The following is a 24,851-nucleotide window of genomic DNA, read 5'->3' as shown; positions in this document are numbered from 1 at the left end:
TACAAATGTGAATGGAGATTTCCATTCATATTTTAAATATAAATTGATGTTTTAATATTTTTTTTTAAAAAAATATTTAGTCTGGATGTTATATTATAAATATTGATGTTATCTTAGAGACATGTATTAGTATTTGTGAGATGTTAATATAATTTTTTTAAAATTTAAAATATCTTATAAATTTATTTTAAAATAATAAAATTATCATTATATAATAAAAAATTTAATCCTCATGTTTTTCAACTATTCTATCAGCATAATTAATTTGTAGGATCAAATGACACTATATTTTATGACTTGATTAATTTGCATGATCAAATAATCATCAATTTTATGAGAAATTTATATTAATATAACGACATGATTTAGTGAGAAATCATTTATGCCTTCAAATTTTTTTTCAATATTTTTTTTATATTTATTTAGATAATTATATATATATTTATTATATATCTAGATCATACGAAATCTTTTTTAAGATTACATTTATCTTTTTTTACTTATTTTAATTAAAATAAAAAATATATTTATTTTAATAATATTAGAATATTAAATTCATCATATAATATTCAATAGACTTTTTAAGGATATTACTATTAGAGTTGTTTTTTTTTCTATTCACAACCCTTTTATTATTCATAATTCTCTTAAAAATAATTAAATAATAATTTAATATTTATAATTCTCTCTAATTCTATTTTTACCCTATTTGCACTCTACTGTTGCCGGCTCACCCTACCATCTACATACAAGTGATGTTTTTTGGGTTATTATAGAATATACATAATCTTAAAAATATTAAATTATTACAATAAATATAAAAATTATCTCTTATCTCCTTCTCATTAATTTTCAGTTTGTCCCATTTCATAATCTTTTTTTTTGTTATTTTATGGTTAAAAGGAGGAGGAAAAGAAGAAGATGGAAAAAAAAAAGGAAGAAAAATGGGTCGTAAATAAAGAGTGAAAAACTTTATTAAAATTAAATTATAAATTGAGAACATATATATTTATTTACAAAATGATAATTTACGAAATTTTAAAGTCCTCAACATATAAATAACAAAAAGGAGTTTACAAATAGTAATCTCCCTTTTAAAATATAATTTTATTAAATAATATTTACCTCAATGTATATTTAAAATATAATTTTTATCTATTATTTATCAAGCACTCAAAATATTCTATAATTACATATTCACTCAAATTTTTTTCTCTGTATGTATATTAAAAATATAAATATATTTTCAAATGTAACCAAAGTTATTTTTTTTAACCACATGCCGAGTTCTATTGATTGAGAGTATATGTATATATATATATATATATATATATATATATATATATATATATATATATATATATAGAGAGAGAGAGAGAGAGAGAGAGAGAGAGTTTATTTTGACATTAAAATTAAAATGTATTGGAAACATACATATATTTTGTAAGATTTGCCGACATTATTACAAGAGCTAACACAGTTGTACCTATCATTCATATATATATATATATATATATTGTGACGACGATAACAACTGAGAGACAAGCAAACAATTCGCTTATTCGTCAAGAACTTTGGCAAAACTCCATAACTTGATCGGCGAAGGCCGCCAAGTGCTCCTTGACGACGCATCTCGTCCACAACCGCACGCCTTGCATCGGTGCAGGCGGCCTCAGAAAGATGCACGTAGCAATGAAGTCAGTGTCATCGTTCAATGGAGCTACGCCTACTGGATCTCCCCACCCGTAGTCCACCTCCGAGAAACCAATCCTGCTCCAGTCCGCTACCACGCACGTCCCGTATTCCACCGGCACTCGGTACGGATCCTCCTCTTCCTCCCCCATCACCCACTCCAAGAACTTGGCGGCCAGCCGCTCCTTAGCGTCCCTTATCATGCTCACCACCTCCACGAGCGACGCGTTGACGATTCTCCCGCTGGTTGCTGCGACGCCCACCGGGAACACGCAGTTCCCGTAGTAGCCGCCTTCCTGGGGCAGAACTTGGTGCAGCAGGTGACGGATGTTGGTGGCGAAGCCGAGGCGGACGTGGTGGGCCGGCTCCAGGGTGGCAGCTCGCGTCCGGCACTGCCACAGCATTGCAGTCACCACGTCGAAGTTGGAACACTTGCGCCCAGTTTCTTGCATACACCGGTTCTTGATCCGGTTGATGCTGTCCGCGGGGACATCCAGAGCGCAGGTCACGAAGGGGAATGCGGTGCAGGATGGCGGAAGACCTTGTGGCGGTGACGGTGGTGGTGACGGGAGATTGGCGGGGCTGGGGATGAATTCTCTGCTCCAGATCGGCGCAACGGTGGGTGCGGGAAGACCCCTTGCGATCTCTGCGACGGCTTTCAAGAACTGAGCTGCCCCGAGACCGTCGAACACTGCGTGACTGAACCCGACGCCCACGACGAATCCGCCGCAGGCAAACTGAGTGACCTGAGCTCAGCTATGACGACTGAAGTAAGTCTCTGTGAAAGATTTTAGATTTCATTTGGAAACAAAAAACAAAAATAATTCAAAAAAATAAAAAAATATTTTTATTAATCTGAAGACCAAAATAATTGAGGAGAGAGAGAGAGAGAGAGAGAGTGAAAAGAAGACTAAAAGGGATAATCGATATATATATATATATATATATATATATATATATATATATATATAGGGTTGATATATAATTTAACAAGTTTAATTTCTTTTAGATTGAATTGGTATGGAGTCTAATGCATGCTAATCATGATAAGATTGACTAAAAATCGAATTCTAACAATAAATATAATTAAAATTAGTACTATTACAAAATAGTAATCATCTCTCGATGGATAACACAAGCAAACATGTTCTTAGTTCGTGGAGGAAGAAGCGTTACCTGTATCAAGAGGATCAAGCTGTCCAAGTCCACTTGAGGCGGAGGTAACGGGAGGAGGTCATCCTTGGGCAGCAGGCGAGGGAGCTCGAGGTGGCGAACTTGTTCCAGGGTACAGTCAGCGGAAGCTTCGACGAACCACACGCCGTCTCCGGTGCAAGCCACGTCGAGCTCGCCTGGCTTGGACGACTCCACGATCCGGCCGGCCACGGGGTAGTAGACGACGAGGGCCTTGGACAGTGCGCCCTTCAGGAGCTTCGCGGGCCGGTCGCCGCGCTCGTAAAGCAGCAACAGGTCTACCAAGACCCTGACGGCCGCCTTGCGATCGATGGAGGAGAGGGGAAGGTTACGGCCGGAAGGCGTGGGCTGGGAGGGAGACACCAGCGCCGGAGGCGACTTGGTGACGGTGAAGCCCATTCTGAGAGTGCCTTTGACTGGCTGTGTGGAGTGGCGAGTGCTGGGAACAGCCATAGTGGGCTTTATCGTCGTCGTCGTCAACATCATCAGCCATGGTGATTATACGAGTAATGTGAACCCTAAAATAATATTTTTGGCCGCAGTCACCGATCACATCATTCGGAAAAACTACACCTTCAAAATACGAAAACCATGATGTTGAGATTACATTTTGATCGTCCGTCTGAGACACATGAACGATTGCAGTCGATCCTATCTCTTCCTGGTTTGAAACAGACTGCGTAATCAATCCTGGGCGAGAAGAGGCGGATCTTCCGCAACTGAGTGTAATAAAGTTGGTGTAGAAAACAGAGGGATGTCGTCGATTTAATTGGACTACCTCGCGATTCTTCATCCATCCTCTTAACATATCATCAACAACGGAAGAACAATCTAAGATTACTTTGTTTTCTAACATATATGATTGGCGATCATGGAGATTCGTGCACGTCTTTCACATGATGGTGTTCGCACCTTATCATGTATATATTATTTAAGGTTTTTTTTTGGTCTGCGGACAGGTACGAAGTCACTCTCGTCTTCTTGCTTTGGTGTTGATGGGTGGTATATATATATATATATATAAAACATGCAGTTGGATCAGTTCAACCAGTTAGATCCGTGATCCAAAACATGATCGGATTGACATATGATCCGATATCGATAATTATATCTGGCAAAAACCATCAGTAGATTTGCCGCGTTAGAGACGTTTACCCAACTTAGCATGATCTGCGATGGGTGGATTCTGACAAGATCCCAATGGGGGTAATGGGATAAGATGAACAACCAGCTTAGCACACAGCACTGCGGTACTGTCCCACTTAGAGCCACCCACCCTCGCTCTCGTTCGACTCTGCAAACAAAACCACATGCTTTGGCCCCCAGCGGCTGTGAACATGTGGTCGACATGGATGGACTTTTGCTGCCACTGCCAATCCTTCAGCATTGATTGAACCATGAAACCATGTTTTCATAGTCAATGTGAATCATCACCAACGACGATGACAACACCCACCACCATGTCTTTAGCTCTTTCGGTGCTTTTCCCCCCACATACAGTACAAAATGAAGAGGAAAAAGGAAAATGTAGAGAAGATCTTAGGCCAAATATCTTGCTGGATTTTGATGACCGTGTTCAGGTCAGCCACAGCTCTGCAAACTTGACCTTTGACACGCTTTTCAGGACTTCGAAGGGAGTGATGTCTCCCACCACCACCACCTTCTTGTTCGCCAAGTCCACTTGGAAGGAGGTCACTCCTGCGGATAGAATTGTGCAGATGGCGTCAAAGATGGTTGAGACTAGAAGAAGAATGAGAAAGAAGCTACCTACCTTCCATCTTTGATATGTGCTTCTCAACCTTTCTCGCGCAACCATTGCAGTGCATCGACACCCTCAGCACTACGGTCTGCAAATTAACAGAGACGAGTTCCGAAATCTGATATCTCTATCACGCACGCGACTAAATGCGAGAAGAATTCCTACCTTGGGCTCCAGATGAAAAGCCAGCGTCGTCTTCCCCCCGTCAAGAACGTCTTTGATCTTCAAAACCTGCTCCACATGGCTTTTGATCAGTGACTTCTCCTCGAAGCCATCCTCCTCTTCCTCCTCCCAAGTGTTCATGCAAACACAAGAACCCGGGGAGACCGCGAGCGACAAACAATCCAGCACCCTCACGAGAGCTGATCTCCCCATCCGGCCTTGTCACGTACGGTCGCTGCAAAGCTACCAGCGATCGACTCTGTAAGAGCCAGCTGAAGCTTTCAAGAAACAGCCTCCCTTGTTTCATTTGCTTCCAAGATACCCTCCATTGAGAGTGATAGTGAGAGAGAGAGAGATGGGGGGGGGGGGGGGGAGGGAGAGCTCGACTTATAAGCATTTACCTCAACTTCAATAACAATCATTGAATCGAAGTGGGTTCCCATCACTCCTGGTATCCTAATTTTGCTGAATTAGATACAGTAGAAATATCTCTAGCAACTCTTTTCATTCGGTGCATCAATTGGGACAGCTCACATGATCTAATGGTGACTTGAGAAACATAGACAAAGCTTAATGTGGGGAATCTCTTGCCGGGGGGGAGGCATGTGGAGGTTGGCCAAAGGAAACAAATGGTTACAGGTGGGTTTGGGTAAGAATGCTGTGAGCGGGGAATGGAGGCCACATTGAAGTCATGCCGCAGATAACAATGGTGGAATATGCTGGAACAGGTATTGCATGTGTTCATCTACTTTTAGTCGTAGCTTTGTGCTTGCATCATAATGCCATCCTAACCATGTCGCACACCCAGTCTCTGGTCACCTTATTTAATAGATCTCTGCTTTTGGTTTGTTCTGCCGGCCACCACAACGTGGATGCTGAAGGCTTTGGTAATGGTGGTGGTGTTGAAGAAGAAGAAGATGATGATGATGAGAAGCAATGGATTTCAGGAATGTGACAGGTTTGTATTGGTTGAACTAAAAAGGAAATGACTTGTCCATTCATATAGGCCATGGATTGCAAAGCTGTCAAGAAGGAAATGAAGTTCCAAGATGCAGCACACTGTACCAGTTTGGACACTAAAAGGAGACAAGGCACAGGGAAGAAAATAAAAGTTCCTTAATGGAGGAACCATCATGGAGAAGGAAGGAGGTCACAGACATGTTGCTATGATGCTTCAATGAGCTACTAATCAACATAATGGAAACAAAAAAACATGCTCAGCCTCAGCCACATGAAATCTCAAAAGTTGCATCTAAAGCTCATCGGGGAGATGAATTTTCTTTAAAGAAAGATCCTTCTTTCAATTAAGGAACAGCTGCAATATTACAAAACTCAGTAGTACGATCTCAATTGTGTGAAACCCCACCAACTCTTGCAATGTTAGCAAGCTCTCAAGACATCTTACAAAGATTTCTCTGTTGCTCTGAACAAGACATCGTGCCTTTGTTTGCAATCAGATGTTGAGTGGACTTTCCTGTTTGGCTCTCTTGAAGCCATTGCTCCACATTCGCTTCCTCTTTCTAATTCAAAGGCAGCAAGGTAAAAGGATGCAGCTATAAACCTACAAGAACAGGAAAACAATAAATCAGAAGCATGGAACAAGCCACACCGGAATTCGCTTATGTAATATCAATGTGATCTATAAAAATTACAAACTTTCTGTAAAAGTAAAAGATGGATGGTTCATATCCTAATAAATTTTCGAGGTTATCGTATTTTTCTTTAAGCAACTAAGAAACATAGTAGGACTCTCCTTGTTTTGGAAGAAAATTATGTAGGATCATTGTCTACTCTTGGTTACCTTCATCGGTCAATAGTTCTTCAATTTTCAAAGACAAATATATCATAATATGACTATCTAAAGCGTGATCAAACAATAGGAATTAGGTAAATGAACAGAAATATAATTGTACTGGACAAGTACTATGAACAAGTTGAGAACAAGTTCAAGACATTTAGTGCAGCCCAAGCACTTACCAAGATCAACTTAGGTTTTGTATGTCCACTTAAATTCCTATAATTTAGAAGAAAATATACTTTTTTTTTCACTAGCAAACAAATTTGGGAAGATTTTAACATTGGAATAATGCAGATCCAAAACTATCCAATTTAAATGCACAACCATTTTCTAGATGATAAGTCCATATCCAACATCATAAAAGCTTTCCAACAATACTATGCAGTTTAAGATGCTACTGAAGTAACTCTTTTAAGTGCTGCTGCCGACAACATAAAATATGATAAACTTAATAACATAACCTAGATGTGAGCTTGATGATTCTTTTCACAAAACCTAACTAATGGGCGAATAAGAAGCAAAAATAATAACAAACAATAATGGAGCTTCAATGTACCACCATACAATAAGACAAGATGATATTAACAAAAAAAATCCAATTCTGTAAAGCCAATCAGGAACAGAAAACTTACTCCATGGTTGATGCTTACTCTACCCACTTAAGTTTTCAGCAGAACCATCATCATTACCATCGACATCCTCCTCCTCCCTATCATTTGTATCTTTATCATGATCTTCCTGCCATTGTTCCCAGCTTAATTTTGCAATATCCAGTTGTGCCCTTTCCAGAATCTACCTTCTCAGCAGCTCTACATTCCTTTTCGAACTCCTTCCTCATCCTTTCCAGCTCTACCATCTGCTGCCTCTTGTGATTCTGCATCTTCTCATAGATCTCATTAAACTTCTGAATTGACTCGCATAGCATCTTAAAAGAAGAATCCAAACTCCCTGAGACATTCTCTATCTTCTGTGGGAGCCCATCAGAGTCATCCTCCTCATCACCATCATCCCCAGTTCTGCTATCTTCTGGACTGTCCCTTATCTCGTTGTTGCCATTACAACAATTCTGATAGACGCTGGAGCTAGCAAAGGCATACTTCCCCAAGTCAAAGCTAAAGTTAATTGTTTGTTTTTGCATAAAGATCATGACTTCCAGAAAGAAGATAACAGCCCCTTTTTAGGGGTTTATTTGTGCTGCTAAAATAATGAAGGAAAGAAGAGGAGCACACAAAATCCCATCCTTGGGACAGATGAGATAATGTGTTCTTTTCAACATGGGTTCTGCTGTGCTTCAGAAACCACTTACATCGTCAATCAAAAATATTGTGTCAATCAGTGGATATATCAACTTATTGTCCAAGATAAATCACGACATGTTCACCACAAAAGAAAATATCATCCCAACCACTGAAATCATAAACATAATACCATCCTATTTGAATCCAAATACTGCCACTATCGCCTGTTCACTATCTGAATCCGGGTATATAGACAAGTGTCACGAATAATCCAAATACTGCCTTCTAAAATATCAGATCTTAGTATTCCTACTGCAGTTTCACTTGCAGAGTTGTAAATAATAGCACTTAAAACAGCCTTTATGAGTGAATCATAGTAGAGATTTTGTCATCATTTACTGTAACATATTCAAGTTTTTCTTCAAGAATGCGATCTACAATTAAGACCAAATGTACTATTCAAATCTCTTGAGGAAATGTGGCCTACTCTAAATTAACCTTCATAAAACTACAATATCAATCTGAAAAAGAATCTATCACCTCTCCTCCTCATGCTAAATCTTTTCTATTTCCCGTACAAATTCAGGTACTCACCGAGAAAACTATCACTCTTTATTTATGTCTTAAAGAAACTAAATTGGGCAGAAACTAAGTGCCTATCAATGCGAACAAAAGTGAAGCAAAGTCGAACAAGGTTCGAGCTTTTCTCAATTTCCTTCCCTGGTAAGACGCGGACCGTCTCAATGAGCTTCTCCGAGTCAGCGAACTAGGGCCGCACCTTGACAGCCTGAAGAGGAAGAAAGGCAGGCTAAATGGTCGACAAGCTTCCGGGTGATGAGCCACTCGTTCACTCCTGCCCGCTCGCCTGCTCGAACACGATGTTGGGGACCCTCCGGCCTTCCTCTTATTGGCCGCATCGTTCTTTCCAGCCGCAGCCCGAGGATCCGCAATGGCCGTCTCCACGTGCTTCGAGTCGTGGTACGAAATCCTCCAGGTACTCGTCGAGATGGTCCAGCGCCTCCTCCTATGGGGTAATCGCCGCCACTGCCGAATGCGAGAAGGGGCGATGGTGGAGGAGGCTGAGCCTTAGGGTTTCGTGCAAGCGGCGGAGAAACAACTTGCCCGCCTTGGGATTATGGAGATCGGTAGAGCCGATACGGAAGGCGGCGAGGAAAGCGTTGGCTTTTGGAGGGAGGGAATGCAACCGCGAGCTTTTCCTATTGACGTTGCTTCTTGGCCGTTTGATCTCCATCATGGTGGTGAGATCAAACCATCAAGATGCTGCGCTTCTTCGAAGGTAAAATTGCAGTGTCCCAACCAGATGGTGGAGGGTAATCCATATAAAGACGAGAGCAGCCCAATCCAGACGACCGTGGAATAGCAGGAAATCACAGACGCCGAGGACGCGTCTCTACGATCCGTCGATTGTTTTGGTTCTTGTTCTTAATCGACAGGCACAATCTCTCTATCGATTCTTTTGTCCTTGTGGTTCTTGTTCTTTGCTCCTCCTTGGCGTTCGGGTTTGGATTTGGATTTGCGTAGGAGAAACAGGTCGGGGTATCGTGAAGGATAGGGTTTCGTTTCCCTCTTTGGTCGATATCTGTCTTGCCCCTTGGTTCTATTGATGGCGAGGAAGCGGAAATCGGAGGCGATGGGGCTCGATGAGGCGGATCGAACGCTGTACTCCACCTTCTGCGCCGCCGCCAATTCGCTGTCGCAGGTTTACACACAGGCCATGAACCAGCAGAAGATCTCCTTCCAGGCTGGCGAGCACCATGCGCTGGTTAGCTCCTCTCTCTCCCAATTCACCATCTCTTAATCTGTCCCCACTTCACCTTATCTCTTTTTCCTATCCTTCATGGGTTCCTTCTAGTAGATCGTCGTTTTGTGAGCTTTAGGTTCTCAGATAGAATCGCCGTCTACGTTAGAAAGGTTTTCTTTGATGGAATTTGGCTACTCTTTTTTACCTTTCTATCGATGATACAGCGATGTTTCTACTCTATTAAATCCCTTTCTGGTGGTCAAATTCCCGCTGTTGTGTTTCCATTGGGTGGTTTGCTCAAATTTTCCTTTAGGCTTGTTCATATTAATTGTTTGCATTTGAAGAATACTCTTTGTGAACTCTTCAGTGGTTCGATTGAAGGGGATCTTTCATGTTGGTTGACTTCAAATCTTTTATTTGGAACACTTGGGAGGATCTGTCTCTGAAAATTAATATTTTGTTCTTGCTTGCAATTTGGAAAAGAAGGCAGCAGTTTATGCCTCCTAAGATTTGCAAATCTAATGTTGCTGATGAATTCATCCATGAAGGATTAGTTGACATGACTTTATATGATTAAGGCTTTAAATGAGGAAAATAATCTATTAGTGATATGAGAAGGAAGGAGACCTATGGCCAATATTTGAAGTTTTCATCAGAGTTCGCCCAATTTCAGCTACTGGCAAACTTGAAACACTTAAATCCTATACGGTTAGCTTCCTCGTTCATACTGGGTGATGCGGTTTATCCTCACACATAGGATGTAATTCTTGTCAGAAACTTATCAAAGGAGAATATGACTGACACTTGGCATTTGAATTCCTTAATAGATTAGTTGCTAAAATGGTAGATTCTCATAGATGTGGGTCTTAGATGTATTTTAATGTTTCGGAAAACAATTCTTCTATTGGCGAACAAACAGTTCAACGAGAGAAAAAGATCAACCATTAATGTCTTCTGCAGATTGTCTTCAATTTGACTATTGTCTTTACTAGTAAGGTGATCATCTTTTCCCTTTTTGGCAAGTAGAAAGAAGCATTTATTGCAATGGACTTTTTTCTCTTTGGAAGTTGATTGCTCGATTATTGCATACTGTGTGTGAATAATGAGATGGTGCTGCAAGCATCATTAAAACGAAATAATTAGATTTACATATGATGAATCTAGCTATCCCTATAATACTCTGCATTTACTTTGCTTTGTTGACTTAACTTTTCAAAGACCTGGCTAAGCAAGGAATTATCTTGTATTCTATCTACATTTTAATTACCAGCCCAATCAAGGACTAGTTCTTAACATGTAGGTCCGTACCAATCAGTATTTATATTTAATATTTTATATTTACTTTTTTGTGATACCAGACTGCGTGGGTTGGCATAATACTCTGGTTAATCAAGGACTAGTTCTTAACACGTAGGTCAGTACCAATCAGTATTTATATTTTATATTTTATATTTACTTTTTGGTGATACCAGACTGTGGGTTGGCATAATACTCTGGTTATTGTTATGGTACCTATTTGATGTGTCATGATCTGACCTAGTAGGATAACTGACACATAAATTGATCAACCAATACCACCGGTTCAAAAATGCTTAAATCCAACTTGCTGCCAGTTTGCTCATATAGCCTTATAAACAAATTCAATTTTCCTTGTACATCTGATGTGAGACTAAATGAAAATATAAACTGACTAAGGCTAACTTATAATTCAAGAATATTTTACTAGGTTATTGGTTGATCAGCATACTCAACTGTGCCTCTTAATTAGATTAGTATATGGGAATTCTTTTGAGAAAGTTTGAATATGTAATAAGATTCCTCTATTAAACAAATAGTGCCAATTAAGGAAGTTATTAGGCACTTAATAAGTGCATGCATCTACCACAAATGGGTTACCACTTACCATTATCTTTATTTCTTCTTTATCCTTGTCTTGATGTGTTTTTGCTATTCCCTCTTGTTTTCCACATTTGTGCTTATAATAATCTATGGTGATTCTCTGCTGTTGGTAAAAATTTAGTTATAATATTTATATATCCAGTTTCTAGGCAATGGCCTGTCAGTAGATGGTTGCTCTGCTAGTAAATCAGAGTCATGATTGAATGTTTCTCAATGACTGATATTTTCTTCTATAGTTAAAGATTTTTGCAATTGGTGCTTTTCAAAATATGATATTTCTTAGTTACGATGCTCTCCTTCATTATATGTTTGTGCAGGAGAAACTTTATCAATGGATTGTGAGAAACCACGAGGAAGGGTCAAGGGTTACCATAGCTGATATAGTTACACATATTCAGGTTTTACTAAGTTGGTTGTTCGTTTTCTTTTTTGTCATGTTCTAGAGTTTCAATTTTTCATGTTTTTGTTGTCTATTTAGTCTTATGTACTTTTATCACTAACAATTATGATATTCTAGGCTAGACTCTCACCGAGTGTGGGCTGTAGTATATTAATTGCCACCCATTCCAAACAGGAACATCTGAGTACTCCATTTAAGGTTTGGCCCGTGATTTTTTGGGCTTGGATTTGTCAAAATATACTGTTAAAGCAACCACAGAGTGTGTGTGTGGACCACATTAAGAACTACTCGACATCTTGGTGAATCAGCGGTCGTGGCGATGTGAACCATGCGTAGTGGCAACAGCATGATGAGTGATATTGCCTCTGAAATCTTATGCCATATGTGGATATCCTGGTAATCCATATGGGTTTTTTGTATGATATGTGTAGACAGAAAGGTATATAAGTGGGGGATAATATTATTCTACATAGAGAATTTCACACTAGATGCAATCTGTGACTTAGTATATGAATCGCTAGACCCTACTTATCCTCATGTACAACCTTCTTAGTGTTTCTTTTGGGGAGATTGATCGATGTGACTTTGAGTTGAGACAGTGACAACATTTAATATGATTGTTCTGTTTCCTTCTTGTTTTTAGTTTATCTGATAATCTATAGTAATGCTGAACTTAAATAATTAGTTGTAGACTAACTCTTTCCTAGTAATTGGATTTGGACATGCATCATTATTCTCATGTAGCAACGATGTGATAAGCTCTCTCAATTCATTTCTATATGCTAGATGGAAATGCATCATTTTGTTATTTGAAACTGTCTATATCAATTTTGTCTGGCCATAGCTGACTTGGCTTTTTGCAGAGAAAATTAGAGTTTTATCTTTTAATGGCTATCTAAATGAGCTTATGCCTGCGACTTTATACTAGAAAATGTTGTGTTGCATACAAATAATTGGCTGTTTAAGCTTTTCACTGTCATGTATAGTAATAGCCATCTATTGTGATTGCCAAAGATGCACCTGTGCTTTATTAGTAATAACATGATAATCTTGTAAGGTGTTCTGCAAGGTATCAATTATTGTCGTTCTGGCTCCCTCTGATTGCTGTTGTTGATTGGAAAAGAAATGATTTAACTCTTACAGAGTTCCATGATTTGTTCAATATTAAACAATACAAAAATGGTTCAGAATGCTATAAATTGGAACATTGGTCAGCAACATTTTGGTGGGTGCGGAAGATTGAATTAATATGCTACCGAAGGTTTCATATTGGTGATAAGTATCAGGTTTAACCCAAGTCATCGTAGGTGGACCTTCATCGACCCTTAATTAACTATGTAAATTTCTTTGAAATCCCGGTTAGCTAACCATGATAAATGTGAAACTTTCAACATTTGCAAGGACAGATGAGAGACACTGTGTCAAGGTGTTCAAACAACAACCCCAGTCATTTTCTTGGTGTTAAATAAAGTCCTGCTTAGAATGTTTTCCCTATTGAAATATGTGAAAATTGGATGAAGGTATGGTGCTGATTTTTTACTGCCCTATTTTGCATGTGTAATTAATTCAACATGTTCGTTTGTTAGGATCTATTTTTGTGGAAGAAGTACGAGGTCAGATTTGGCTTTTTATGTTTGAAGTGTTCTTTATACCTGTTAGGGTAAACACCTTTTTCTTAGCCGTGACCCGGGGGGTCGTCTCGGCTCGTTCGGGTGTCCGAATGGCGAGGATCTCCCTGGGGCGTTTCTCGTCTCTGCCAAGGCGGTCGGGCGCGGCCTCGGCCTCGGGACGACGCTGCGACTTCCTCCGGGCGGGGATGCTGCGTGTCCGGACGGGGGCCTTGGCTCGGTACCTGCACAAAGGTCGGGTCGGGATGCTCCACCCGACCCCTCCGACGATCAAGTTAGAGAGTGACGTGGAGGTCGTTTTCCTTTTTAGGAGCAAGTGTCCCCTCTCCTTCTGGCTCGGGGGTGTTTATAGGGGGGCTCGGCATTACCGGGCGCGCCATCCCGTCAGTCGGGGCCGTACCTTCGATAGCGTCCGACATCGCCGAGGATGTTGCGTAGGGGACTGGGGAATCGCAGGGTATGGGCGAGCTCCAACCGCTACCTACTTTTGTCTCGTCCTACTGTGCTGGGTCAACTAAAGGGGGCTGTGGGCTCAGCGAGGCTGACGTCCGGACGCAGACCGTCACCCTCATTGCTCTTCCTGGGGCACCGCGCCTGTCTACGTGCGGGGGACGTTGCCAGGAGTGGGGTCCGCCATTTTTTGCCATATCATATCCCCCCCCAAAGGAAGCCATGGCTCGGCATCGGACGGCGGGGATTCGAGGCGTGGCTTTGATCGGTAAGCGATGGTTCTCTTCGCGGTTCACGATTGAGGCATATGTCTGGGGCAAATAGGCCGCGCTGCGTAGGTGCTTTCGGCGACACGCGGCCGAGGAGCACGTCTCGGGCGGGCTGGCCGCGCCGAGAAGGCGGTCTTGGGGACATGTGACCGAGGAGCACGTCTCGGGCGGGCTGGCCGCGCCGAGGATGTGGTCTCGAGAACACGCGGCCGAGGAGCACGTCTCGGGCGGGCTGGCCGCGCCGAGGAGGTGGTCTCGGGGACATGTGGCCGAGGAGCACGTCTCGGGCGGGCTGGCCGTGCCGAGGAGGTGGTCTCGGGGACATGCGGCCGAGGAGCACGTCTCGGGCGGGCTGGCCGTGCCGAGGACGTGGTCTCGGGGACATGCAGCCGAGGAGCACATCTCGGGCGGGCTGGCCGCGCCGAGGAGGTGGTCTCGGGAACATGCGGCCGAGGAGCACGTCTCGGGCGGGCTGGCTGCGCCGAGGACGTGGTCTCAGGGACATGCAGCCGAGGAGCACGTCTCGGGCGGGCTGGCCGCGCCGAGGAGGTGGTCTCGGGAACATGCGGCCGAGGAGCACGTCTCGGGCGGGCTGGCCGCGCCGAGGAGGTGGTCTCGGGGACATGCAGCCGAGGAGCACGTCTCGGGCGGGCTGGCCGCGCCGAGGAGGCGGTCTCGGGGACATGTGGCCGAGGAGCACGTCTCGGGCGGGCTGGCCGCGCCGAGGAGGTGGTCTCGGGGACATGTGGCCGAGGAGCACGTCTCGAGCAGGCTGGCCGCGCCGAGGAGGTGGTCTCGGGAACATGCGAAAAGATCGTCGTTCCTTTTAGGCATCGAGGAGTCGCAGTGGCCGTTCTCCCTGTCCTTCCCTGCAGCGACCTTGGGTCCGCATTTATGATGGGGTGTTCGTTGACCTTCCCTGATGCGATGAGTGAGTGTGCGGATGAGCTGTTGGCCGCTATGGGGAGACGAAGGGACGTCTCTCCTGGCGGGATCTTTCCTATGTAAACGGCGCACTCGGCCCGTTTCTCGATTCTTGTTGCTGAGTCTTGGGCCTCGTCGTCCTTTCTGTCATCGCGCCTTCTCCTTTCCTACGCCGTCACTCCCCAGTCGCTCTCTCGCCGTCCCTCTTGTTCGTTCCCAAGCCGGTAAGGATGCCCCTCTCGCCTGTCTCTCCTCCTTTGTCCCTCGATAGAGCCCGGGAGCGCACGCCTCCGCCCTCCCCAAATGAGGAGGCGGCGCGAGCCCTTGAGGCTCTAATGTGGCCGCACGACCTCGACTCGGCGGTGAGCGGGTCGTTGCTGGAAAAGCTCCGGGAGCGTTTTCACATCCCGAAGGAGTTTGTTCTGGTCGCACCTGATTCGGGGCAGCGGTCGTACGACCCGGTCCCTCGAGGTTTCGCGCTGACTCAAGATGCCCTAGAGGCTGGGTTGCGCCTTCCCCTTCACCCTATCATTGTCTCCTGTCTTTCTCTGTGGCGGATTTCGCCTTCCCAGGTGGCGCCTAACTCGTGGCGTTACCTAGTAGCATTCTTAGGGGAATGTTATTATGCTAACATCACCCCTACCCGAAACCTCTTTCTCTCTTGTTTTCACCTTCTCAAGGGGCCGGGGGGCTATTTCGTGTCAGCCCGGGCCGGCTTTCGCGTCGGGGGGGCCCCTTCGAATAACAAAGGGTGGAAGGGGTGGTTTTTTTACGTTAGCTGGTCGAAGGATTGGGGCTTCGGAGTTCGGTGGGCAGCGAGGGTAATAGATAACACAGTCCCGGACTTGGAACGACGAGGAGCGTCGGGACCTGAAGAGGCTTCGGGCAATCCTTCCCGGTTCTCAGGCCATCCGAGCTATGACCGAGGAGTGGCTGGCCGAGGCGGGTCTTAGCCCGGCTTTCGGGGGTACGTTTATAGCGGGTGTTCTTCGTGTCTCGCCTGTTCCCACAGTTTGTGATAGTTTGCTTGTTTTCCTTTGTAGGAATGAAGCTTCTGTCACTCCGCGGTGGCCGCTCGTCGTCGGCTTCTTCCCCACGCCCGTCCGCCGCTCTCTCTCCGCATCCCTCGGCCGACCCGTTGCCCGGCTCGGCGGACGCTTCGTTAGAGATCCTGGAGGGGCGCCCGTCAAAGAAGGCGAAAACAGCTGGTCCCGGGAAAGCCAAGGCGGGGGCCCTCCCTTCGACAACCGTTGGCACAAAGCGGGCCGTTCGGGATGAAGGGCCTTCCCAAGTGGACGGGTCTAGCCAAGGGGCGGCTGGGAAGAGGTCGAGCCTGCCTACGGTGGACGACCTGTGCGGGCTACGCACGGGGGCCGACGAGCCTCTATGGTCGTTGGTTATGGGCGAGCTTCCTCCGGGGGAGGCTTCCGACCCGCTAGTCGCCCGCTGGAAAGGGCTATCCCGGGGGGACAAGGTATGGGCCGGGGGGGATCCCTTGGCCGCTTTTCTTCGAGGCGTGCTCCACCCCGACTTGGCTTGGGACCTATACACCCTGCCCTCGGAGGCTATGCTCAACAAGGCGGGGAGGTTTCTGACACTGGTAAGTGTTTTGTTAACTTCAAGTGTCTTTGTGACCGTGCGCTGACCCTCTTTCTTCTGTGGCAGGGCCTCCACTACTCGACGGCGCTGATGGACCGAGTGCGTGACGCTGGCCAGGTAATCTGGAACCTCAGCGAGTGCAACTCCGAGCTGTGCCACCAGCTAGAGGAAGTTCGGGCCGGGTCGGGCCCAGAAGCGGTGGCGGCCGCGGAAAAACGCGCGACCGACTCCGAGGAGGAGGTGGCGCACCTGAAGGCGGAGCTCGAGCAATCGGGCAGTTCGGTCAAGGAACTCGAAGAGTTTCTCCGTTTGGATCGGGCGGAGCTGCGCCTACTGAGGTCGGAGGCGCTTGGCCTTACCAAAAGGGCGGAAAAGGCCGAGGCTGAAGCCCGCGCAGCTTCGGACGCGCTAGCCGAGGAGGTTCGCCTTCGCCCGTCGAAGGATAAAGAGGTGATCGAAGCTTACAAGAAGTCCGAGAACTTCGAGCTCGGATTGACCCGAATGGGGCGAGTATCCTACGAGTACGGATACAGAATCGCCCTAGGTCGCTTCGGCTCATGCCCTCCTGGCTCCGAGGTGGAAAGGGATCCCTTTGCCTCCCATCCCGTGGATCTGGAGGTGGACATGCCGGAGGACGTGCCATTCGACGACCGCCCGAAGACTCCAGGAGAGTGATGACCATTGTTTTTTGTATGTCGGAGTCGAGGTCGAGGGTGTGAGGGGTTTTCTGTATGAGTTTTGGTTTCTGTTCCTCATGGTTATGGTTCTGTATCCCCTCCTTTTTAATAAGATGCTCTTTTCTTCTGATTTCCGTGTTTGCGTAGTGCCCGCGTCTTCAGATGAAGTATTTTCTAAGGTTCTGTATGTTCCAAGTCCGGGGCACGGGGTCGCCATCCATTGTTGCGAGTCGGAACGTCCCCGGTCGGGATACTCCGATGACCCGGTAGGGTCCTTCCCACTTCTGGGCCAGTTTCCCCCTTACTTGGGTTGGGTGGCTGACCTTGATTTTGCGCAGGACCAGGTCCTCAATCTTTATCGACCGGGGTCGCACCCTCCGGTTGTAGACCCTTGCCACGGCTCTTTTGTAAGAAAGAGCTTTCTGGTGTGCGCTGGCCCGTCTTTCCTCGAGCAGATCCAGGTTGGATCGGAGTCCTTCACACGAGGCCTCTTCGCTGTAGCCTGCTGTCCGCGGAGTTGGGACGGCTACTTCGGATGGTAATACGGCCTCGGTCCCGAACGTGAGGCTGTAGGGAGACTCCCCGGTCGGGGTCTTGGGGGTAGTGCGCAGCGCCCACAGGACGCTCGGGAGCTCTTCGATCCAAGCCGATCGGGCAGCGGACACCCTCCTCTTGAGACCGTCGACGATAGACCGGTTGGTTACTTCAGCTAGCCCGTTCGCCTGGGGGTAAGCCACCGAGCTGAATCTCAGCTGAATTTTGTGCTCGGCGCAAAACTCTTGGAACCTCCTGCCGGCGAATTGAGGTCCATTGTCGGTGACGATGGACTGGGGCAGGCCAAACCGAGTTATGAGGTTTCTCCACACGAACCTTTCCACTTGTGACTCCGTAATGGTGGCCAGGGGCTCGGCTTCGACCCACCTGGTAAAGTAGTCCACTCATACGATGATGTACTTCCGCTGGCCGGAGGCAGGTGGGAGAGGCCCGAGTATGTCCAGCCCCCACTGCGCAAATGGCCAAGCACAGTCGACGGGGGTGAACAGGACCGCCGGCTGTCGGGCGATGCGGGCGTGCTCCTGGCATGAGCTGCATCGCCGCACGAAAGCTTTCGCGTCCTGGCGCATGGTCGGCCAGTAATACCCCTGTCGGAGTATCTTGTGCGCCAGGGCTCGTTCGCCTATATGTTCCCCGCAGGCCCCTTCATGCATGTCGGACAGAACTGTCCGGGCTTCGTTCGGCTCTAGGCAGCGTAGCAAGGGGCGCGAGAAAGACCGCTTGTACAACCGTCCTCCTTCAGAGTACCATGCCTGCGCCCGACGCAAGCGTCGAGCCGCCGTTTCGTCGTCGGGTAGGGTCCCGTCTCGCTTGAAGCGTAGCATCTCTTGTACCCAAGTGGCCGGCGCGCCGTCCGTGACTGTGGCGACGACCTCTATGGCTCGGTGGGGGAGCTCTTCGGTTTCGGGTCGAGCCTTGGGGGCCGAGCCGGACGCCAGTTTTGCCAGGGTGTCGGCTCGCTGGTTCTCGCTCCTGGGAACATTTGACAATTCAAAACGGACGAACTTGGTGGCAAGGTTTTTTACCTGTGCCAAGTATTTCGCCATGGTCGAGTCCCGGGCTTCGTATTCGCCGTCGAGCTGCCTAGCCACCAGCTGTGAGTCGGTGATTACGCGTATGTCGGTCACCCGCATCTCCAGTGCCAATCGGAGCCCCGCCAGGAGAGCCTCGTATTCTGCTTCGTTGTTGGTGGCCCTGAACCCGAAACGGAAGGAGCGCTCAATCGAGCGGCCGTCAGGTGTCACCAGCACCAGCCCTGCGCCGGCGCCCTTTGCGTTGGCCGACCCGTCTACGTGGAGAGTCCACGTGTCACGCGGTGGCTCGAGTTCTTCGCCTGTGCTCGGGGTCAGCTCCGCGATAAAGTCTGCCACAGACTGGGCTTTAATGGCGGTCCGAGGCATCTACTGTATGTCATGCTCGCCGAGCTCCACTGCCCATTTGAGGAGGCGCCCTGCAACGTCGAATTTAGACAGAACGAGCCGAAGCGGCCGGTCAGTTATTACCTCTATTGGGTGGGCCTGGAAGTAAGGGCGGAGCTTTCGCGCTGACAGGACGAGCGCCAGTGCCAGCTTTTCGATTGGCAGGTAGCGTCCCTCTGGTCCGCTTAGCATGTGGCTGACATAGTAGACCGGTAGTTGGTCGCCGGAGTTTTCCTTGACCAGAACCGAGCTGACCGCGTGCTGAGAGGCGGCGAGGTAGAGGCTCAACTTCTCCCCTGGGGAGACTGACACGAGTCGGGGGAGGTTGGCCAGGTGTTGCTTCATCTGCTCGAAGGCCCTTTCACATTCCGCCGTCCATTGGAAGTTTTTTGGATCCTTCAAGGCCTTGAAGAAGGGGAGGCAGCGATCTCCCGATCGGGAAAGGAAGCGTGATAGGGCGACTAACCTCCCTTTAAGGCGTTGCAGGTCTCTGATCGTCCGAGGGGGCTGCATGTCTATGACAGCCTGGACCTTTTCCGGGTTGGCGTCAATCCCTCTCTCGTGTATGATGAATCCGAGGAATTTTCCCGAGGTTACGCCAAAGGCGCACTTGACAGGGTTGAGGCGCAGGCTGAACCTTCGCAGGGTGTCGAATGTTTCAGCCAGGTCGGAAGGATGAGCTTCGGCTGTTCGGCTTTTCACGATCATGTCGTCGACATATACCTCCATGTTTCGTCCAATCTGGTGGGCGAACATCCTGTTCACCGCCCTTTGGTAGGTGGCCCCGGCATTTTTCAACCCGAACGGCATGACTTTGTAAAAATATATCCCCTGCTCGGTGAGGAAAGCTGTGTGTTCTTGGTCTTTGGGTGCCATCCTGATTTGGTTGTACCCGGAGAAGGCATCCATAAACGAGAGACGGGCGTGGCCGGCCGTGGCGTCGACTAGCTGGTCGATCTTCGGTAGGGGGTAGCAATCTTTTGGGCAAGCATTGTTGAGACTCTTCTCGGATGGCAAGTTGCCGATCTGGGGCCTGCCGCCTGGGCCTTTGTTTCACCGGACGGGCATCGGGCGAGATGTTTAGGTGGTGTTGCGCGACTTCCGGGTGGACTCCTACCAGGTCAGATGGCGTCCAAGCGAAGATGTCGGCGTTGGCTTGCAGAAGGCCGACGAGCTGCTGTTGCTCCTGTTCGGGCAGTCCTGACCCGATCTTGACTGTTTGGTCGGGCCTGCCTTTGATCAGCGGTAAGTCGATGGTGGATTCCTTCGGCTCGGGGCGGGGGGTCGGTTTTTTTCCCTCCCGGGGGTCCTCCAGCGGGGATTGGACCCTCGCTCTCTTGTTTAGCGATACGGCGGTTAAGTAGCAACGCCTGGACTCCCAGGAGTTCCCCGCTACTTCTCCGACCCCATCGTGGGTCGGGAACTTGATGGTTTGGTAGTAAGTTGAGATGACGGCTCGGATCTTGTTGAGGGTTGGCCGTCCGAGGATGGCGTTGTATGCCGTGGGGAGGTCGACCACTAGAAAGGAGGTCATCACTGTCTTTGTCCTCGGGAAAACTCCCAAAGTTAGGGGCAGGGTGATAACCCCTAGTGACGAGATTGAGGCGCCGGTGAACCCCGTGAGCGTTGAGCATACCGGCTTCATGTTCTCCTTTACCAGGCCGAGCTTCTGGAAGGCGTCCCAATAAAGTATATCGGCCGAGCTTCCAGTGTCGACCATGATCCTTCTTACTTGCGCGTTGGCGATTCTGGCTGATATCACCAGCGCGTCATCATGTTCGGCCGGCACGGGTCCCCCGGTCGGGAAGGTGACTTCGGGGCCTTTTTCATGTTTGGAAGCTTCAGCTCGGGAGGCCCTGGCGTAGGCCTTTCCGCCCGCCATGGAGTCCCCTCCGGACGCTGGCCCGCCGGTTATGACATCTATGTGCCGCTCGATGGGTCCCTCCGGGCGTGGCGAGAACTCCTTATCTGGCCGGAGGTATGAGCCGAGGTGCCCTCGGCGGATGAGCTCCTCAATTTGCCTTTTTAATTCTCGACACTACTCGGTGTCGTGACCGGGCTGTCGGTGGAAACGGCAGTATTTAGAGCGGTCCGCGAGTTCGCGCGGGCTATTCATCGGGTGAGGATCTTTGAGAAGACCTTTCTCCTTGATGTGGAGAAATATTTCGGTCCGGGAGGAGTTCAGGCCTGGGGGAGGGGATCTGGGTGCCGCATCGTCGAATCCGCCAGCCCTACGCCGGGAGGTAGCGGGCTGTTGCTGCCGGGGCTGCTCTGGCTTAACCCTCTTGCGCTCGTCGCGCCTTCCGACCATCCATGCTTCAGCAGCGACGAACTGGTTTGCGCGTTGTAACATTTCGGGTACCGAAGTGGGGGGTCGCTCCACCAGAGACCAAAAGAATCGGGTAGGCCGCAGGCCCATCATGAATGCCTGCATCATCAAAGAGGGGTGAGCATCAGTCAGCCCACGAATTTGTATGGTGAAGCGGTCCACGAAGTGAGAAAGGGGCTCGTCCTCCCTCTGGTTGAGCCCGAGGAGCATTGCCACCGACGGCCTCGGCTTGGCGTGAGCCAGAAAGTTAAGTTCGAAATCCTTGGCCAACTGGTCGAAAGAGGCGATGGACGCGGTCTTCAGATTGCTGTACCACGCCCGGGCTGGGCCTCGCAGGGTTGTCGGGAAAGCCCTGCACATCAGGGCGTCGGACGTCCCATACAGCGCCATCTGGGCGCGAAAAGCGGCTACGTGGTCAGCCGGGTCGATGGCGCCATCGTAGGCGTCTAATGAAGGGAGCCGAAAATGCGGCGGGATCGCATGCTCTTGAATCTCGGGGGTGAAAGGGGACCCCTGGTGTTGCTCGGCCCCTGGGTCTCCCCTGGTCCGGCGAACCTCACGCTGCACCTCGTCCAGTCGGCGGCCTACGAGGCGTAGCTGGGCCCACAGGCCCTCCGCCGAGTCTGAAAGCGAGGCTACGGGCGTCGGGTGCGTTGCCGGATCCTCCGCTCCTCGGCTCCCGGGTTGGGTCGATTGGCCCGGAGGCGAAGCGGGAGACTCGGGAAGCGGTGCGGGGTTCTGGGCGGCGGACCGTTGCCGTGGTGGAGGCAGGGTTGAGTGCGAAGACGTCGGAGGAGAGACCAGCGGAATGATGGTCTGCATCACTCCCGTAAGAGCCCGGACCTGGTGTGTGAGGTCGTAGAAGGCTTCAGGCGGCACGGGGGACGGGCCACCAGGATTGGCGATGGGTGGCGACAGACCAGGGTCGTTGAACAATCGCCAATAGCGCTCCGAGATCGCAGCGGGGCGCTCGTCCCGAACCCCCTCCTGTTGGGGATGCTCTTCCGTTGCGTCGGTCGTGTGCGACCTGACGGTTGGGGGTTCGTCGGAGTGAGCCTGTTGATCGCTTGACATTCGGACCGGCCCTCCTTCTAGCGCCATTATGTTAGGGTAAACACCTTTTTCTTAGCCGTGACCCGGGGGGTTGTCTCGGCTCGTTCGGGGGTCCGAATGGCGAGGATCTCCCTGGGGCGTTGCTCGTCTCTGCCAAGGCGGTCGGGCGCGGCCTCGGCCTCGGGACGACGCTGCGACTTCCTCCGGGCGGGGATGCTGCGTGTCCGGACGGGGGCCTTGGCTCGGTACCTGCACAAAGGTCGGGTCGGGATGCTCCACCCGACCCCTCCGACGATCAAGTTAGAGAGTGACGTGGAGGTCGTTTTCCTTTTTAGGAGCAAGTGTCCCCTCTCCTTCTGGCTCGGGGGTGTTTATAGGGGGGCTCGGCATTACCGGGCGCGCCATCCCGTCAGTCGGGGCCGTACCTCCGATAGCGTCCGACATCGCCGAGGATGTTGCGTAGGGGACTGGGGAATCGCAGGGTATGGGCGAGCTCCAACCGCTACCTACTTTTGTCTCGTCCTACTATGCTGGGTCAACTGAATGGGGCTGTGGGCTCAGCGAGGCTAACGTCCGGACGCAGACCGTCACCCTCATTGCTCTTCCTGGGGCGCCGCGCCTGTCTACGTGCGGGGGACGTTGCCAGGAGTGGGGTCCGTCATTTTTTGCCATATCAATACCTACATTACTAATCGACGAAGGTTTCGGGGAGTCCACTCATTTGGTGCATCTAGCAATAACTTTTTTCTTTTTGGTCTTTGATTGTATTTTGTTGTAAGCAGTCCCCTCTTTCTCTTTTATTTCATGATCTACGGAAAGCCTATATTTTTAGCAGTAGTGTGTGTATATCATGTCTAGCAATATAAATATGAACAATATATCATTTCTAGAATTTGTTTGCCGGATACTTCTTTTCACAGAATGAGATGGATTATGCCGGAGAAGGTTCATTAGTCTCCCCCAGGTCACCATTCCAACATCAGCACCACCAAACAACAATTCACTTAACAAACTCAGGCATCCAACCTGCATCTGGTTTGTTCGGACAGCCAACAGTCGGACTTGCCTCTCGAAGCGGTCACTCTGATCAAGCAAAGAACTCGGTTTTCTCAAATGCTCTTTCCAGCCCAGTGTGCAGAATCCTTCAGCCATATCACCTTGCTCAGGGGAGTGGACTTTATGCAAATACTGTCATACCAACTGGAACTGCAGGAGCAAGGAACCATGATCCAAATCAAAACCGGGATACTAATTCTCTCAGTTCCAATGATTCATCTATGGATATTCACACAGATAGCCCGCCTCATGAAGCATATTGACAAATCTGCCTGCTTTACGTTTGTATATAGTTCAAGAACCTTAACTAATGAAGCCTCAAATCTCAGCTCTGCCACTTAAAGAGTTAGGTGGATATCAGAAAGGCTAGAAGAAAAGGTTTGAACCAAAACTTTCTTATCAACTCATGCTAAGTGATGCATGTGGTAACTCATGTAAGCCATAATTAGTGTGTGCTTTAATTTTCTTGTCAGTGTTGAATGTCTCATCTAAGTGCTCTTACTGCATTATGGACAAATATTTATAGTCTATGTGATATAACTTTTTGTATCCCGTAATAGCTTTGTACATGTATATTTGAATAATATAAATGTATAATAATACATAGGCTTAAGTCTCACATTGGAAACGAATGAATATTTGAATAAACTTATGAGGGTTACACAGGAGGCTAATTACATATTACCTCCTATAGTTAGCTACTTTTAGTGTTTCTATTTTTATATTTTAAAAAATTATATTGATATTCCTATAGTTACAAAGGTGAAATATCTAGGTCTCTTTATTTTAACGATGTTAGTTTTATTTAAAAAAATATAAAAATAAAAAAGTAAAAAAGATAATTTTAATGTTCGGTGGTGGATGACATTGGTGGTGGTCAACGATAAGGTTTGCTCTCATCGTGACCTTAGTCACCTCCATGAGGAGCGCATCATCAATCTTATTATTGCTCGTCTCATGTCGCTCTGCATCTGCGTCGATGCTAATGCAAT

General features: G+C 48.0%; 3 protein-coding genes across 5 annotated transcripts; 1 reads left to right on the top strand and 2 right to left on the bottom strand.

Annotated features, from left to right (window-relative positions):
• Positions 1 to 1,389: 1,389 nt before the first annotated feature.
• On the bottom strand, positions 1,390 to 3,798 carry LOC103985748 (myricetin 3-O-glucosyl 1,2-rhamnoside 6'-O-caffeoyltransferase AT1). The gene is made up of 2 exons (XM_009403562.3): positions 2,869 to 3,798; positions 1,390 to 2,438 (listed from the first exon to the last, which is right to left on the bottom strand). The coding sequence occupies exons 1-2, from the start codon at positions 3,367 to 3,369 to the stop codon at positions 1,566 to 1,568; spliced, it is 1,374 nt and encodes a 457-aa protein (XP_009401837.2). The 5' UTR covers positions 3,370 to 3,798; the 3' UTR covers positions 1,390 to 1,565.
• Positions 3,799 to 3,953: 155 nt separating this feature from the next.
• LOC135631666 (protein SODIUM POTASSIUM ROOT DEFECTIVE 2-like) lies at positions 3,954 to 5,161 on the bottom strand. The gene is made up of 3 exons (XM_065139441.1): positions 4,808 to 5,161; positions 4,655 to 4,730; positions 3,954 to 4,581 (listed from the first exon to the last, which is right to left on the bottom strand). Exons 1-3 carry the CDS (start codon positions 5,015 to 5,017, stop codon positions 4,460 to 4,462), a joined length of 408 nt encoding a protein of 135 aa, XP_064995513.1. The 5' UTR covers positions 5,018 to 5,161; the 3' UTR covers positions 3,954 to 4,459.
• Positions 5,162 to 8,443: 3,282 nt separating this feature from the next.
• LOC135583588 (uncharacterized) lies at positions 8,444 to 24,416 on the top strand. 3 transcript variants are annotated; one of them, XM_065139255.1, is made up of 5 exons: positions 9,483 to 9,623; positions 10,961 to 11,016; positions 11,819 to 11,899; positions 16,216 to 16,772; positions 16,838 to 17,578. In XM_065139255.1, exons 4-5 carry the CDS (start codon positions 16,218 to 16,220, stop codon positions 17,444 to 17,446), a joined length of 1,164 nt encoding a protein of 387 aa, XP_064995327.1. In that variant the 5' UTR covers positions 9,483 to 9,623; positions 10,961 to 11,016; positions 11,819 to 11,899; positions 16,216 to 16,217; the 3' UTR covers positions 17,447 to 17,578. The 3 variants fall into 3 exon arrangements, with proteins under 3 accessions (XP_064995436.1, XP_064995327.1, XP_064995383.1); XM_065139311.1 differs by lacking the exon at positions 10,961 to 11,016 and having other exon boundaries at positions 9,578 to 9,623; XM_065139364.1 differs by lacking the exons at positions 10,961 to 11,016; positions 16,216 to 16,772; positions 16,838 to 17,578 and adding an exon at positions 23,724 to 24,416 and having other exon boundaries at positions 8,444 to 9,623.
• The last annotated feature ends 435 nt before the right edge of the window (positions 24,417 to 24,851 follow it).

The sequence above is a fragment of the Musa acuminata genome, chromosome BXJ1-1 (genome assembly GCF_036884655.1).
Source record: "Musa acuminata AAA Group cultivar baxijiao chromosome BXJ1-1, Cavendish_Baxijiao_AAA, whole genome shotgun sequence".
In the NCBI taxonomy this organism is placed as follows: domain Eukaryota; kingdom Viridiplantae; phylum Streptophyta; class Magnoliopsida; order Zingiberales; family Musaceae; genus Musa; species Musa acuminata.
Note: the sequence above shows the minus strand (reverse complement) of the source record. Positions and strands in the feature narration are given on the sequence as shown.

What these genes read in the sequence shown, in the direction of transcription:
- LOC103985748 (XM_009403562.3), bottom strand. Translation starts at nt 3,369, where the DNA reads ATGATGTTGACGACGACGACGATAAAGCCCACTATGGCTGTTCCCAGC. An exon ending in GCTTGATCCTCTTGATACAG is followed by an intron (nt 2,439 to 2,868) that starts GTAACGCTTCTT and finishes AGCTGAGCTCAG; the next exon opens with GTCACTCAGTTTGCCTGCGG.
- LOC135631666 (XM_065139441.1), bottom strand. Translation starts at nt 5,017, where the DNA reads ATGGGGAGATCAGCTCTCGTGAGGGTGCTGGATTGTTTGTCGCTCGCG. An exon ending in CTTTTCATCTGGAGCCCAAG is followed by an intron (nt 4,731 to 4,807) that starts GTAGGAATTCTT and finishes GTTAATTTGCAG; the next exon opens with ACCGTAGTGCTGAGGGTGTC. An exon ending in GCACATATCAAAGATGGAAG is followed by an intron (nt 4,582 to 4,654) that starts GTAGGTAGCTTC and finishes TTCTATCCGCAG; the next exon opens with GAGTGACCTCCTTCCAAGTG.
- LOC135583588 (XM_065139255.1), top strand. Translation starts at nt 16,218, where the DNA reads ATGAAGCTTCTGTCACTCCGCGGTGGCCGCTCGTCGTCGGCTTCTTCC. An exon ending in CGGGGAGGTTTCTGACACTG is followed by an intron (nt 16,773 to 16,837) that starts GTAAGTGTTTTG and finishes CTTCTGTGGCAG; the next exon opens with GGCCTCCACTACTCGACGGC.